The 17,821-nt window shown below is 42.4% G+C and overlaps 1 protein-coding gene across 4 annotated transcripts in view; it reads right to left on the reverse strand.

Moving 5' to 3' along the window:
• Positions 1-1,053: 1,053 nt before the first annotated feature.
• CALCR (calcitonin receptor) overlaps positions 1,054-17,821 on the reverse strand; it is a 144,958-nt gene continuing 128,190 nt past the window's right edge. For all 4 annotated transcript variants that reach the window (XM_080975643.1, XM_080975644.1, XM_080975645.1 and 1 more), the window contains one exon: positions 1,054-6,759. In XM_080975643.1, the coding sequence (XP_080831769.1) occupies positions 6,538-6,759 (222 nt within the window). In that variant the 3' untranslated portion in view covers positions 1,054-6,537. The remainder of the gene's footprint in view (positions 6,760-17,821) is intronic.

Here is a 17,821-nt window from a genome sequence, read left to right on the forward strand (position 1 = left end):
TAGGAGAAGATGGTGTGTTCGCAGCTAGCAGAGGGCAGTAGTCCTCCTCTTTAAAGTGTTGGCTGCTTCTCCTGAAATGCATTCGTGTGTGTGTGTGTGTGTGTGTGTGTGTGTGTGTCGGTGGCATAACACAAGATGGCTGTAACAGCGGGCTTCTTATAGCACAAAATGGAGGAGCAGCAATGCTTGACTTTGTGACCTCATGACTTCATGATTATCAGAAGCACCTGACTAGTCAGACTAGGGACTAGATGGAGCCTTGGCCTTATCTCTCTACAGGGCTCTTCTTACAGGACACTTTGTTTTGTCAGTGGGCTAGTGATGGAGGTTCTCCAGCCATTCAAGACATTTTGTGAAAAACAAGATGGTGCCCTTCAAACTGGATGTCAGCACTGGTGATAGGAAGGAGTCCTTCACAACACTGGAAGCCTTGCTTAGGGGATGTAGGGCAGGCAGTGTGGCACAAAACTCTTCCCTCCAAAATCTTGTTGCCACTCTCAGCTCTGGCACCTGGCACCTGAGGCACCTGCCTTAGTATGTCTGATGGATTAGTTCAATTACATAATTTGAATACGCTGCTAATGCAATGGAGCAGCAAATTTAACTGTCAGCAATTAACATTTCCCATTGTACAAAGCTACCAACATTTTGACAGGATAAAATAGAGCAGTTAATTAATAAGAATAAAAAAACCCTGGTTTATATAAACAAAAGGAACATTATTATAATTAATTTTAACAGACTGAATGTCAGCTTCTCAAGCTCAGTAACCTTGGAAATGTATTGTTTTATGCAGTGCAGATGTATTTTATCAGCCTGCTCAATACTAAGGTTATAAAATCCTTTGCTCTTGCAATATTGACATGATGTACAACTAACTCGGAGCCCAGAGACACCCAATTAACATCTATATCCTTTTTGTGTGAATACATATTTCATTATGCTCTTGGTTTATGAATGACTGTAGAATATGCCCAATGTATCTTTTTTGCTTAGCAGGTGCTCATTGCAGAAATGTTATACAGGGCCTCAAAAAAAGAAAGAAAAAAGGAATGCATTTTTTATTCTGTTTATTTGTCTCACCAAGAATGCCCACCCTTTCCACTGCATTTTATGCATTAAACAACTTTGTATTTGGTAGCTATTTTTGAATTCTGAAAAAAAAAATACAATAAAAAGCCTGATAAAAGATGATTTTATAAACTTCTACCATGCCACCTCTTCCTCACCTTTTCTCAAAAATAGAAGTTCCAAATGTTGCAACCTTTCCTCACAGAAGAGTTGCAGTATAGGATACAGCTGTTCTTTCGATTTTCAGTCCCCATATTTCAGGCTCTTTGCCACAGGATTGGCCAATAAAAGGAGAAACGAATATGGGAGATAGAATGTATTTATGGGATTCCCCTTTTCAGCAATATCCCCACATTGTACACAGTGGCTTGGACTCTAAGATAAATAAACTTAAGGAAACATATGGAAGGAGTTAACCCCCATTTCCCCACCTCTGCAAAAGTCTCACAACAGAATCAGGGGACATTCTTCCTGAACAACATAGGATGGGGTGGGGACAGGAAACTCTTCTTCTGTGAACTTTGTCTTGGATCCTAAGTCTGATTTAAGGCAAATCTTCCATCCCACTGTTAGGGCTCCGAATAGTGTGTTGTTGAGGTAGGGGGCTAAAGGAGAGACCCAGGAGAGGGCACCAGTAATTTATAAGGTTTGGTGCTGCCCACAAGGCAGGAGTTGGGGAAGAGTCAGGGCAGTCTGAGAAGAAGGAAGGTGCGCAGGATGTGGTGGAAGAAGCAGCTGTTCTGGTGACAGAAGGGTCAATAGATTCCCCACCTTCCTCCACCATGCAGGCAACTTCCATGCAGGAGATCTCAGGTTGTGAGTGTGCAACCCATTAGTACAGGCTTCCTCAGACTTGGTCCTCCAGATGTTTTTGGCCTACAGCTCCCATGATCCCTAGCTAGCAGGACCAGTGGACAGGGATGGTGGGAATTGTAGTTTCAAAACATCTGGAGGGCTGAGTTTGAGGAAGCCTGCATTATTATATAAGCAGGCAGAGGGGTGAGCTCTCACTGTTGCTGCAATTGCTTCGTGGGGCACAGATGTGAGGAACAACTGCCTAGTGGCTGGAATGTGTGTGTGTGTGTGTGAGTGTGCGTGCGCACGCAGAAGGAATTGTTGTAAGTGCTTTTGTCAATAAAGACTTAACTATCAGGCAAATGCCTTTCTCAGCTGGGGTGAGCTAGGGCACCCACACATTGTCCAGCAGGGACTCTGATCCGTGTGTATTTGTGTTTGAAAGTGACTGCAAAGAAAGGAAGGGACGGAATACTTTCATTTTCTAAACTTCCTTATGTTTGCTTATCTTACAATATAAGCCATTGTGTATTTGTGCACTATGGTGCAAAGCTTAATTTGACAGCATTTAAATGAGCACTCCAGTTATACAACAGTTCAGATCCTACTGGTGTCCATGACTGAACTATTGCGATTTGGTGTTCCAACAGTGCAAACCTGACCAACCTCTTTGGTGTAGGTCTATTGTCCTTCCCAATTGAGTTTATTTTGCACATTCTCAGTGTTATTACCATTAACTTTATGACCTAGGGTCCCAGGGCACCCTAATGCAATATGATACATTGATAATAAAGAACATATTATGTAAGCATGAGGTATTTCATCTTAATGTATAGTCTACAAGACTGCACCCAGCATTAAAGGCTTATAAGATGAAGAGTTTTGGCGATGGTAACCTTCAGATGTAGCTTTTGATATAGAACAGATCTATTGTACAAAAAATAATAATGATCTTCAGAAGTATCTTTCGTAATATGAACAAAGTTCAATGAGTAGAATGAGCTGATGAATCACAAAGCTGAACATTGTTCCATACAAAAACATGGCAATATAATAAATTCCCAATGATATAATACACTGTGTGAATAATTCCGTACAGATAAGTATGTTACAGGTTTCAGGACTTTTATGCGTTATGTACATTTCTGTTTCAATAGCCCATTTTTTTGCACTAAGAAAAGTTATAGAACTACTGTACCGATATGCTAAATCACAATAAGGATAAAAGGGATCAGAAGTATAACATTCCCAGTAAACGTGATCTGATTTTTAAAACTGTTTCTCGGTTTTGTTCACTACATCCTAGCAAAGTTAGGAATAAAGTTTAAGAAGATGATCTTGTTGGTAAAAAACAAAACAAAACAAAAACACTTCCTATTATTTGATGCAGCTCAAGCAAATCTGGTCCCATTCTGTGATGTATGATGTAATTATGCATTTAATGAATCTGACAGGCTATATTTTCTTCACCAAGCCAGCCACTAAATTGAATTTCAACCTCAGTGACTTGAATCTTTGTAGATCTGATGTATTCTGGTCACCAGTATCTCAATCTAACAATTCTAGTGCCAAGGCAAGAATGAATTTTTAAAATGCAAGCATATAGTTTATCATATACTTTGCATGTACAATTGGTTGATAATTTACTGGAGAGAAACTATGACACCAGATGGAACATACTTTATGGCCACGATCGAACCAAAGTTACACATTTTAAAATCTCACTGATTTCTATGGAAGGAGACTTAGACTGCAATCCTATACACATTTACCTAGGCATAAGTACTATTGAACATAGAGGAGATGACATTACCAATCATATATAGATTCCATTGTTATGGATATACCTAAATGACTTCTGTTGAAATAAATGGGATTTCAATAACATTGGATGGATTATCTGGTTTCTTTTACCTCAAAACCTCTGCACAATCTCCCTTTTCTTCATTTCTCTCTTCAGAGAAAAGGTGTAGTCTAACAAATTGCACACTTTCAGCTGTTCAGGACACAGTCTGCATAGGGTTGTGACCACAAATTTACAATATGCAGAAATGTTTCTGTGAATTTTTGTTCAAGTCGGTTCATCATGGCCTGGTATTGTTCTGTTCACTGCAGTTCTATTCACTGTCGATCACAGAAATGAGACAACTTATAATATCCTCTTATCACTTGATTAACATTTGGCAATCTAATGCCTATCAGTACACTTTGTACTGCACACGTTAAATGGGATTATGTGGGAGGGCTGTGCAAAATGTTCCACATGGGCTGGAGGAGCCTTTACTCCCATCCTGTGTGTAGAAGCTTATGGCCAATGGTCAGGGGTGATGGGAGTTGTAGTCCAAAACATCAGGTTGAAGAGTCATAGAATTGTAGAGTTGGAAGGGCTCCTAAGGGTCCTCTAGTCCAACCTCCTGCAATGCAGGAGGAGAGGCTGACTTAGAGCCACAAAACAGTTTTAGAACCCTCAAAACACTTCCTTGTGAATAGAATTTACCTTTAAAGTTGCCTGAGAGATTTGGGCCATTTGCTGAATACTGAAAAATAATCAGTAATACTCTCTCATCAAACACTCGGGAGCAATACAACTACCTCGTGTTCTCTTTAGGACAATGAGTGTAATGTTAGGCTTAAGTAGATCTAACAATGCTAAAACGCCAAGGCTAATGGATGGGATTAGCCAGCCTTTCTAGCTGGTCCCTGGGACCCTTCCCAGAACACGCCCCTTCTCCAGGCTGGACCCCTGTTTCTTGCTCTCCTCATAAGAGTGTTGCTTCAAATTGTGAGGGGAAAGAGACTCTGGTGTTGGCCATCATGGGGAACACATGTTCCCACCTACCTTGCCCAACCCTCCAAAGTCTGCATAATGGAATTGCTTCTTGAAGAACTCTGAGGGGAGTTTTCTTGCTATTTTGTTTGAGTAATTTAATACAGTCATACCTCGGGTTGAATATGCTTCAGGTTGAGCGCTTTTGGGTTGTGCTCCGCAGCGACCCGGAAGTAACGGAACGCGTTACTTCTGGGTTTTGCCACTCGCGCATGCGCAGACGCTCAAAATGACGTCACACGCATGCGCGGAAGTGGTGAATCGTGACCCACGCATGCACAGACGCACAGTCATGGGTTGCGTTCGCTTCAGGATGCGAATGGGGCTCCGGAACGGATCCCGTTCACACCCCGAGGTACCACTGTAATGTGTTTGGGGCGGGGAGCAGTTACTAGGTACTAAGGTCATCAGCTTCGGGACTACTTTTGGATGTGAAGGTGGGTATTCTTATCTGACCTTGATAATCACTTAAATGTTGGTATATGCTAAATCAAGTGTTAATATAATAAAGATATTACTTATTTTATGGATCCAGTTATCTCAATAATTCAGATTTTGTTTTTTTATGGGAAGTGCTTTGAACATGAATGTATGACAAAATTTACTGGGACTGAAATGCTTTTGACTGGCTTGAATGGGTCCTTTAACTGTAATAATGCCTCTTGATTATCTGATGCTGGAGGGAGAGATGGGATGTGTTTGTAGAACCTCTGACTTTTGCATTTGTTAGTCCACAGGAAAAGAAATGCAGAAATTGGACAACCCACTAAATTCTTCCCCCTCCAATATGGTTCTTTCATTTGAATACGTGTGTGTGTTTAGAAGCCACATTGAACTGGCATGTGCAATGAGGTATAAATGGGGTCCAAAAGTTTAAGTACCTAGTGGACAACCCCTCTATGTATTCCTTATCCTTAAGAGTTATGACTTCATTAGCAAAATGAATGATGAATATTTAGAAGCAACTGTAAAATTGTAAGTATTCAGAAGCTCAGAAGTATCAATTTTAAAAAGAAAAAAAAACTAATTTTGAAGTACATTTCACAGTTTATTTGTAGAGAAAAATTGTTCCCTATATCTGCTGGACTGAAAAATATGGCTGACAATTTCCCAATAAATGATTAATATCAAGCAACCAGTATATGGAATGCTGAACAAAGTCTCTTGGGTCCGCTCATTATACTCTGACAGAACAGTCTGTTTCTTAGGCAAGCTAGTCTTTTTGAATGCTTGTGGCACAATAAATATTTTACCTTCATTTCTGACTGTGCTTGATGTCAGAATAATACTGCATGAAATCCTCTTGAGACAGTGAGGATTTAAATATAATGGAATGATTCCTATTGTTTTGCTCTAAATGCAAAAAATCTTTAAGATTTTTTTACTTAAATTCAAAGATCAAAATCTTTCCAGGATGCTGAGAAATAGTTCATGTTTATGGTTCCAAGGTTGAGTGTAAAAAGAAAGTATCTAATGTAATAGCTGTTAACCATCTCCTATACGCTTTTAGCTCAGCTTGGAGAACAAAGATCCATGTATAGAAACAATGGCATCTCCCAGGTTGTCATGGGACAGCTAATGGATGCTTGTTGTTTTTATTAGTGCATCCCTCATTTCATATGGTCAAGTTCTGAAAACTAGTGAAATTCCATGCTTCTCACTGGCTAGCTCTAGCCTTGGACCTATTGGCCTTTAAGAGTACTGGAGCCATCTGCCACATCTGTTTCTTTCAGACTCGAGCTGTTGCCACCTGTTGCTTGTATATGCACCTGACTGAGCACACTTTTGCAGTCGCCTTGAAGTCTCCTCCTCCTTGTATAAATAAGAAGTCCTTCATTCGTAAGCTAAGCAGACGTCTCTCCAGATTTTAATGCAACAAGTTCAGAGTCTTCTATATACTTTCCATTAAACTGTTCACTGTTGGAGTCGTGGTGGTACGGATAAATTGGAACCTCCGTGATGGAAGTGGCTGTGTAGGAGGTAGATCGTGTAGAACAATGTTCTCGCCGTCTTTGACCCCACTGGGTCTTATACTGCATCCATTGCCTCTTCAAAGCTCCTTGGACCTGCAGATATAAGACAACAGAGTTTAGGCTAGTGCAATAGAAGGGGATAATCTGAATTGATTCTAACACAGTGGCTGATAAATCTTGCCTTCCCTCTAAAAAAACAGCTGGTATGGTGGCTACTTTCATTGGGGGTATAACTGCAAAAGGTGATGGTGAAATCTTGGAAGGCTTAATACATTAGGTGAGATCCAAAGAACTGGCGTGCAAGTGCAAGTCCTAACGCTCCTGTTAGGCAGGGGACCCTCCAGAATGATGTGGGAAGGGGTACTGGGAGCGGCAGAAGGGACAGTTGACAACCCACCTTATGTGTGAGCAGAAATCCCTCCCATTCATGCATGGGGCTTTCTGGATCCAGTCCACTGTATATATTCTACAGTAAACCATATACTCGCAGTGCATGCTTCCTTTAAAAAAGGATTAAATGAGTGTGCTTAGCTTTTCATAAATGGGGATCTTGCTGCTGAAGATCAGGTCTGGCACCAGCTTTTGGCATTCATGGGCAGAGGCCCAGCACTCTTGAGTTCTTTGGATGTGCACTGAGGCTGCCACAAGTAGACTTGAGTGATATGTTTTTATAGTCATCACCGTCCCCCCCCCCCCCCCATAATGTACTGGATGTTGGTCCAGTCAATTGTGGAGAACATAAAATGGCATTGACAAGAATGTTGTCTCATAAGAGGTTTGCTATTCCTTAGTTAGAATCATAGAATAGAATCATAGAGTTGGAAGAGACCACAAGGGCCATCGAGTCCAACCCCCTGCCAAGCAGGAAACACCATCAGAGCACTCCTGACATATGGTTGTCAAGCCTCTGCTTAAAGACCTCCAAAGAAGGAGACTCCACCACACTACTTGGCAGCAAATTCCACTGTCGAACAGCTCTTACTGTCAGGAAGTTCTTCCTAATGTTTAGGTGGAATCTTCTTTCTTGTAGTTTGGATCCATTGCTCCGTGTCCACTTCTCTGGAGCAGCAGAAAACAACCTTTCTCCCTCCTCTATGTGACATCCTTTTATATCTTTGAACATGGCTATCATATCACCCCTTAACCTCCTCTTCTCCAGGCTAAACATGCCCAGCTCCCTTAGCCGTTCCTCATAAGGCATCGTTTCCAGGTCTTTGACCATTTTGGTTGCCCTCCTCTGGACACGTTCCAGTTTGTCAGTGTCCTTCTTGAACTGTCGTGCCCAGAACTGGACACAGTACTCCAGGTGAGGTCTGACCAGAGCAGAATACAGTGGCACTATTACTTCCCTTGATCTAGATGCTATACTCCTATTGATGCAGCCCAGAACTGCATTGGCTTTTTTAGCTGCCGCGTCACACTGTTGGCTCATGTCAAGTTTGTGGTCAACCAAGACTCCTAGATCCTTTTCACATGTACTGCTCTCAAGCCAGGTGTCCCCCATCTTGTATTTGTGCCTCTCATTTTTTTTGCCCAAGTGCAATACTTTACATTTCTCCCTGTTAAAATTCATCTTGTTTGTTTTGGCCCAGTTTGCTAATCTGTCAAGGTCGTTTTGAAGTGTGATCCTGTCCTCTGGGGTGTTAGCCACCCCTCCCAGTTTGGTGTCATCTGCAAATTTGATCAGGATGCCCTTGAGTCCATCATCCAAGTCGTTGATAAAGATATTGAATAAGACCGGGCCCAAGACAGAACCCTGTGGCACCCCACTAGTCACTCTTCTCCAGGATGAAGAGGAACCATTGATGAGCACCCTTTGGGTTCGGTCAGTCAGCCAGTTACAAATCCACTGAGTGGTAGCATAGTCAAGACCGCATTTTACCAGCTTCTTTACAAGAATATCATGGGGCACCTTGTCAAATGCCTTGCTGAAATCAAGGTAGGCTACATCCACTGCGTTCCCTTCATCTACCAGGCTTGTAATTCTGTCAAAAAACGAGATCAGGTTAGTCTGACATGACTTATTTTTCAGAAATCCATGCTGACTATTGGTGATCACAGCATTCCTTTCTAGGTGCTCACAGACTGTTTGCTTAATGATCTGCTCCAGAATCTTCCCTGGTATTGATGTCAGACTGACTGGGCGGTAATTATTTGGGTCCTCTCTTTTCCCCTTTTTGGAAATAGGGACAACATTTGTCCTCCTCCAGTCTGCCGGGACTTCACCTGTTCTCCAGGAATTCTCAAAGATGACTGCCAGTGGTTCTGAGATCACATCTGCCAGTTCTTTTAATACTCTTGGATGCAGTTCATCTGGCCCTGGAGACTTGAATACATCTAGACTAGCCAAGTATTCTTGTACTATCTCCTTAGTTATTCTGGGCTGTGTTTCCTCTGCTGAATCATTTGCTCCAAATTCTTCAGGTCGGGCATTGTTTTCTTTATCGGAGAAGACTGAGGCAAAGAAGGCATTGAGGAGTTCAGCCCTTTCTGTGTCCCCTGTTTGCATTTCACCACCTTCTCCTCTGAGTGACCCCACTGTTTCTTTGTTCTTCCTTTTGCTACAAACATACCCATAAAAGCCTTTTTTGTTGCTTTTAACCTCTCTAGCAAGCCTTAAATAAGTTTTGGCAGTATGAACCTTTTCTGAAGTTCCTTTTGCCTAAGGCCCCCTCAAAAAAAGAATTTAATATTAATTTTCATGATGCAACCATGAAGCTAGAATCTTTCTTTTTCTTAAAAAGAAAACAATTTATTTTAAAATGAGACCCAGCAAAAGGTTTGAAGGCTGCAATCCTATGCAGATCTGTCTGGATGTAAGCCCCACCAAACACGATGGGGCTTACTTCTGAGCAAATAATTGCAATGTAAATAATGTGGATGCAGAACAAACGGTTTTCCCAGATTAAGCTGCTAAAGTCCAGAAAAGAACAACAGGTAGCCAACCATGTTGCTGGTTATCAACAAAAGCCACAATGCAAAAGGAGACATATACATAAGGATTGTTTTGGTCCAGTCAGGAAGTAAAAAAGAAAAAAGAAAGTTATGTTTTGAAAATTAAACTGAATAGAAATTTTAAAGCATTGAATCTAAAACTAGTAATGCAGCAAAGCTGAAAGGCATTTGTTCAGCTGTTTATTCTTCATTTCTTGATTCTTAAAGGCTGTGGATACAACAAGCATTACCAACGCCACTTTGTTAGCATTGTTAATAGATTTCCTCCCCTGCAATATTTGATAATATATTCTGAGTCTAGCCATTTGCTATTCAAATACAAAATGAAGTATTTGAAGAATGTTGAAAGGGCAGAGACTGAGCAATATGAAAGAGATCCTAATTTCCATCTGTTCAAAGTGGTTCATATGCAGATTTCAAAGCGCGTTGCTGAATAATGGCTGTTCCCCCAAACACCACGCATTTTGTTTAAGATTCACAAATCATCTCTGTATTCATTCTGTCTCATTAATGCACAATTCTTGATTATGGAAGGCATTAGCTTATTTTCCCCCAAACAGACCATGAACACTGGAAAGCCAGTGTGGTGTTATTAGGGACTTGGGAGACCCAAGGTTCATGCCTACTTGACTGCAAAACTCACTGGGCTAGTCTCTCAGCCTAACCTCCCTCACGTGAGGATTGTGTGAGGATAAAATGAGGAATGGAAGAGACCACCTTGAGTTCCTTGGAGGAAAAGTGTGTGAGAGAAATGTAAATGTAATGTAATTTGCTGGCTGGATTTTTCATGGTGGAAATTAATGCCAAAGAACATGACTGATAGGCAAATGAGCAGTGCGGTGCATAAGGCTACCTACCCAACAGTGTTACTATTAGAAAGCCCTACCTAACACAACTGGAATCTGACTGTATGTTACTATAAACACTTTTTAAAAATCAGGCTTAGGCAATTGTATTTTGAAGAAAAAGTAGCTCCAGAATGGCCTCCTGATGGGGGATCACAGCCTCCCATTAGTTTCACCCTCCTCACCCCAGGAAGGCATTGTTTATAGTATACATCTGTTCTGAATGAACTGGCAGAGGGATAACAATATGATGCAATCCTACTCATGTCTATTGAAAAGTAAATGCCCTAGAAGGGACTTATGTCCAGGTATATATGTATAGGATTGTAGCTGTCAGGTTTTATCCGACATTAGTCCTACTCAGAGGAGACCCACTGAAATTGATTACCTTGACTAACCTATTAATTTCAGTGAATCTACTCTACATAGACACAACCCTACTGTTTATAATACTTCTGAATATTCAAAATGTTTCACACACATTATCTCTGGATTTCTTACAGTATACATGGAAAGAGAGTGTCATAATCCCTTGATTGTAGGGGAAGAGGTGAAGCAAAGGAATGGAGAATTTGCCTGTCCGCCTAGGGGGCTTCTTATATCATGGCTCACTCTCTCAGCTACGACGCACTGCACCAGTTATTTATAAATATGCTGGCCTAATTGAATCTCCCTAAGGGACTGCGGTCTAATTGGGAAAGCTTTGTGCTAAACGATCAGACTTAATATTAATAAACAAGAGTTTTTAAAACCCTGTGCATATAAGCCAGAGTCGGCTAGGAGATTAATATTTGCAACAGACCTGCAAAGATTTCTGGCTCACAACAGTAATAGCAAAAAGCCTCCAGCCTGCTCCAAAGTAGGGTGCTGAAAAGCTTGGGCGGACAACCAGGAAGACATCCAAATTTATATCTGAAAGGATTAGGATGTTGTAAAAATGAAATTTTTGTTTGAGCCATCTTGTTTCTTATTTCTAGATATGTTAATTTGTTAGAACCCAATCCACTATTTCGTACCACACTCCAATTGGTGGAGCTTGAGGTTCTAGTAAAAAAATTCCAGTAAACTACTGAAATAAAATTTCAGTAATTTATTATCTCCTCCTCACAGTCTCTGTAAACACATATTATCTATGCAAAGCAGGCAGGCTGCATAAACACCATCAACATGGTAGCAGCAGGTGTACAGGCACCATTTTTGTGTTATAAACGTTATTTTGCGTTCATTCACTTTTGCCTGGTCCTCTCAAACTGATCTCACAAAGAGGAGACGGCCAGCCAATAGACATTCCCCTTTCAGTAACAGTGAGACTGATGCTCTTAGAGGGCTGTGTGGATAGCGCCACCATACAGTTTAGACACTAGGCAGCACTGGACTTAGTTAGTTGGGTGGAATCATGAGTTTCCAGTTACTGTTCTGTTCTTGTTTAAGAGAGGCAATACAGTGCTCGCCTAGCTTCCTAATTGGTATGTCCTAAGACCTTCCATGACAAGGGCTGAACACAAATGACATTATGTTTTCCCACTGATTAAAGCTCCAATCCTAATGTCACTTACCTGGGAGTAAGCCCTATTGAATTACATCGGACTTACATCTGACATGGCTAGGCTTATAAGACATGAAATAGAGCTATTCTTTCAGTGTTCTAGACAAAGCTTTTCTGGTACTGAACATTTGTGAATAAATAAGGCTGAATCACTTGTTCCAAACGCAGATATGGAACATTGTTTTTGAAACCATTTATTTTGGATCAGTTTCACCTGATTCTGCCTTCATGCAAACAGTCCAGTAATAAGCAATAAATCACTGAGAAACTGAGCTCCTCTTGCACTATTATTAATTCCTTTCCTGAGCCATACCAGAGAATAAAACTTTGATCTCTATGCACCTGGCAAGGGCTAGCTGGACAATTTCACTGGAAGGAATGGAGAGCTGCGGCTCCCAAGCTTTAAGCTAACTGGTTGCACTGAATCTAAGGCACAACATCGAAATTTTGGGAGAGGAAACCAGAATTCTTCCAGGTTCTCTGAAAGTGTGCTGAAAAAATCAACTGTGTTTTCCTGCAAAATGAACACAGAAACTAGATTATCACTCAACCAGGGTTGGCCTAAGACTTTTCCTATGTGATGCTTCCCCAGGGACCTACAGACTAGTGGTGGAATCATATGACATCCTCCAGTTCATGTGAGGGCAGCAGCCTAGCTGAGGAAGCAGAGGGCAGGAAGCACAATGAGGTGGCAGTTGGTCAGGAGTTCAGGTACGAGGGCAGTGTGGTGCAAATGCATGGGCAAAACGAATCCAGCACTCCTGCCAGTGTTTGCACCGTGCCAGCCTCCCTGCTGCCTCACCTCTTTCCCTCTCAGTAGGCAACAATTGCCCATGTGCTGGAAATTGAGGGTAGCAGCTCTGCCCCACTTCGTGAATTGCTTTGGGGGAAAAGTGACTAAGCTAAATAGCCGGTCCAAGCTAGCAACAAGCAAGCACTACTGGCACTAAGATGCCAGCTCACGGGGACAAGAATAGCTGGCAGGAATTAACTTATGGAGTTTTCTGCTGCTACAAGATGTGGAGATTGCCACCAGCTTAGGTAGACTAAATAGAATTCATGCAGGTCTATCAAATGACTAATAGTTGTGGTAGCAAAATAGGACTTCCATGTCACTGAAAACCAGTTATGTGTCGAGGTCCCCAGGGACACCCCAATAACTCACACATCACACAGAATTTTTTGTTTAAGATTTTTGGCATAATTTTGGCCACAACTTTATTAAAATACAAATTTGTGAATGGTTGCTTAGGCATTGGTTGCGCCTATCTGCCCCCACCATGGGGGACAGACTGACATTCCACACGATGCGAAAGTCAGAATAGGGGAATACACTTGGGGGTAGCGATGGAGCAGGGAACCTGCCCTCACCCCAAATGCAACCAGGAGCTCATTGCTATGGCCCGAGCCCCCTTGACAGAGTGGACAAGCAATAGTTAGCCCCCAATTCCTTTAACGGAATCCCTTGCAGCAGCAGCATTAGAGGGGCAGGCACTCAACCTACCAAGGGCAGGCACTCAACCACTGCCCCTCAACCAACCAAACCATAAACCAATGCCTAACCGCAACCTTACAAGTTGTGACGATTTGCTACGCAGTAGGCAAAAACCAAATGGCCCCAGCCAATCAGCCAGATGGACAAAATTCCTACCGGGCTCCTGCCCCAAGAGCAGACGACCCCCATGACAGGCATAGAAAGGTCAAAGCGAACAACCCTAATTCTAGGGAGGGGGGGACGGGCAATCCGATGCACGGTCGAAAAGAGGAAGCCCTAGCCTCGTGTAAGGAGTTTTAGCATTTCTGGCTGTCGATCAACAAATGGCAACATTAACTTCTTCCCAACAACAAGGGAAGCCCCAATCGCATCAGTGGCCAATGAACAATTAGCCCGCCCCCAACTTTGGAGTGTCCTGGCGGCCACCACCGCAACACGTGCTCTCCATAAAGGAGAACACGCTTTGCCAGGATGGGGGGCAACATCAGGCAACTGCCTTTAATGCCCTGTTTGGGAGTTTTCTAGTGGCATCTAATTAGATACAGGGTAAGATGAACTTGATGCCTGATCCATCAGGGCTCTTATATTCTCATAGGGGAAGGACCATAGCTCTGTGTTACAGCCTATACTCTGCATACAGAAGGTCCCTGGTCTAATCCCGAGCATCTCCTGGTAGGGCTGACAGTGACCCCATTCTGAAGACAGAGGGAGCTTCTGCCTATCAGTGTAGACAATTCTGAGCTAGATGGGTCAGTGGGGTGACTATGTAAAACAACTTCTTGTGTAACTAAAAAATGGGGAAGGTGGGGAAGTTGACATATCTCTTTCTGATTTATACTTTTTACCCTCAAACTCAGTTTGCTTTAGGCCAATTCGATAGCTGAAAACTCCCTGGAAAAAAATACAGGATAGTTCTATTTGCTTAGGAAGTAGTAGCATGAAGCACAGATTCCAGCAAAATTAGCAGTGCCTGTACCACTGGAGCCTATGTAGACAGGGCTTCCAAATGCCACACAGTGAGTTCTTAGTAAAACTGGGATGTGAAGTCTGTGGTTCCTGGATCCTGGCCTTGACCTCAGGTCATAAGACATGCAACATCTCAACTCTCAGCACTTCCAATAAGAGAAACCACAGATTATTATGAAACTATAGTGTAATGTTAAGTTCAGTATCGAGACTCAGAAAAATATCAGTAGGTTGACGCCACTGTTACGTCTGCACCACTGTTATGTGGCACATTTGTAGCAGCACACCAGACACCTTTATTTGCCCCAGCTGCAACAAAACATGTCTCTCTCGTATCAGTCTCTACAGCCGCAGCAGGTGTCTCCTGAGACAGACAAATGCCTGCCTGTATGTCTGCATGCTGGGAAAACGCAATGTACATCTAAAGATGGCCTTAAGTGATGAAGTAATCAGTAGAAGAGACACATTTCAAGTAAGCAATTTGCTCAATAAGAACACACACATCAATTTTGTGCTTAAAACTGATCGGATCCAAATTTGGGGTGGGAGATAAAACCATGTGATTTCTAAGTCAGCAGGAAAAAGACTGCACATTGTTTTCCCCTTCCCTTAGAGGTGAGAAATTATGGGCAGACTTCATGGGGGTCAAGTTTCTTTTTGGGTCAGAGAATATATTGGGTTTTTATATTGGTCAGAGAATATATTGGGTTTTATAGAGATATATTGGTTTGGTTTTTTTAATAATAACATAGGTGTTTTGTTTTTTTCCAGAGAACTGTATAATTAGAAGAGAACTCGTGCAGGTGTCAGATAAAACAATTCAGATTCAGATTATTCTGTTTTCCCAATTCAGAGCCTCTGGAAATCTCTTAGAATCCCTCATTCCAGAAGAGACAACCAGAGGGGCCAGTTCATTTTCCTTCAACAACCAGGATCAGTTTTGCCCCGCCAAAGTGAAGGAACATAAGGAGCTGCTTTGTAGCAAGACAGACCCATTTATCCCTCTAGCTAATTCCTGCAGTGGTTGAAGCAATGGCAGTACTTACCTGACCTCCCATCAGCAGCATTGCTGCAATTTGGCAGGAGGGAGAGGGGGTGGCAGCAGTGCAGTGCCAACGCACTGGCCTGACTGCCAAATTGGCAACGCTGATGCATTGGTTTTGCCACTGTCTTCTCCTCCCCATCCTGTTTATGCTATAAACTGTAATCCTACCACATCTGGAGAGCACAGGTTCCCTCTCTCCTTTTATATGAGTTAAGATTTTAGAAAAGAAGAAAAATCTATATATACTAACACCTGTGCCAAAAAATCAGTAAAGCTGGGATATCTGAGTTTAAAATAATATACAGCCTAACCGGAAACATATTTGTTAAGATGTTAATTGCCTTAAAATTCCACTGCCTTTCCAACTGAAGGATTTCAGCCCAATTCTTGGAAGTCAGCTTAATATTAAAGCTTTAGTTTTAGGCTCTAAACAATAAATCAATAAAACACAGTTTTTAATATTCAGATTGAGGCCTGCAATCCCTCAAACACTTTCCTGGGAATAAAGCCCACTGAACTCAAGGGGCCTTACTTCTCAGCACACGTGCACAGGCTCGCATTGTAAACACCTGTATGGATTCTAACCAGTCAAAGGAAACGCACAGATTGCAAACCCAAATGCTTTAGGCCTTGGGAAACACATTTTGTATGGATATTTAATATTTTAAACCTGTCTATGGGAGATAATGTATTCATGCACAGCTCTGATCTGAAAACTAGGCCTTTGGGTTTCTGCGTAAGAACAGATAATGAAAAAGCTGACAGCTCCAACAGGAATTCCTATCTCGCAACTTGTATATCCTAATTAATACATTGGCAAAGCTTCAGAACGATGACATACAGTATTTCCCCCATCACTAAGAATGTGTCATTGGCTGCTTCTTCATTATAGCTAGAAAACGACAACAAGCAATTTTAGGATTTCCTCCTTTCCTCTTAGCTTTCATTTCATTAAGCCGTCCTGTATAAATAAAAGATAAAATGCATCTCTTTATGTCAGGCAGCTGTTTGTGAGGATGTTGTGGCAGTTATGTCTGGGTGGGTCCAATGCACATAGCAGCCTGTAAAATGGCCGCAGGGCTTCCTCATGTCGCTACAGTGCTAGTGCAACAAAATGGAATAGTGGCTGTTGGCACTGGTGTGTTAGCAAAACCCCAATGTGGCAGTTTTGAGCAGCCTAATTATGCAGAACATGATGCCAAGTTTGGGAGAGGGAGACCATGGCAGCTGGAGGAACCTTTGGTGATGCCTCACTTCCAGGTAGGGTCCTCCTGTGAGAGCTGTCACACAAAGACAACAGGGGCAACTTGATGTTCAAATGGACCCCAGTTTATGCACGCCCTTCTTGAGACAAGAAAAAGAAGAGGAGGAGTTTGGATTTGATATCCTGCTTTATCACTACCCGAAGGAGTCTCAAAGCGGCTAACATTCTCCTTTCCCTTCCACCCCCACAACAAACACACTGTGAGGTGAGTGAGGCTGAGAGACTTCAAAGAAGTGTGACTAGCCTAAGGTCACCCAGCAGCTGCATGTGGAGGAGTGGGGAATCGAACCCGGTTCACCAGATTACGAGTCCACCGCTCTTAACCACTACACCACACTGGCTCTCACAACAGCCACTGTGGCTTTGTGTGGATACTGATCTCCTCTGAGCCAGGGGTCGGGAACCTCTTTTAGTCCAAGGACCTTCCTGGGGCCACAGGCAAAAGCAGGTGGAGCGGAAGTGTAAATTTTACCTTGGTACAGCAAACTAGTTTCTACACGCCCCCCCCCCCCCCAGTCTTCCATCCAGACGAGCAAAGAGGCAGTGCCACAGTTCGACACATTCCAGTCAGGCAAAAAACACTTGTGGGGCAAAATAGGGCCAGTGAGAGATATGAGCTTGGAGAGAGTAGGGAAGAGTTCCCAGGGCCTGATAAAGAGATCTGGAGGGCCACATTCCACCCCAGGCCTGAGTGAGGTTCCCCACTCCTGTCATGAGCCACCAACCTCTATTCTTATAGTTCAGCTTGCAGACTTTAGGATTATAAAAGGGTTGATGAGAGTTTAATGGGCAGAGCCGGAGTTCCCAACCACTCATACAGACTCTATGTCTGTTGTCACATTCTGCCCAGGGTTAAAGGTAGTGGTTGCAATTTTGCTCTTTTCGAGATACTGAATGAACACATATATAAGGGGAGTGTGAGTTTTTGCTTTCCAGCAGGAAGTCAAATAATCTTGCAGCATCATTAAGTTTATTTCTCCCCTTTTCTTACATGGCCTTTCAAGAAATACTTCTAATAGATATCGAAGGGATGTTTGAC

Source organism: Podarcis pityusensis, assembly GCF_964106645.2.
Source record: "Podarcis pityusensis genome assembly, chromosome: 12".
Taxonomy (NCBI): domain Eukaryota; kingdom Metazoa; phylum Chordata; class Lepidosauria; order Squamata; family Lacertidae; genus Podarcis; species Podarcis pityusensis.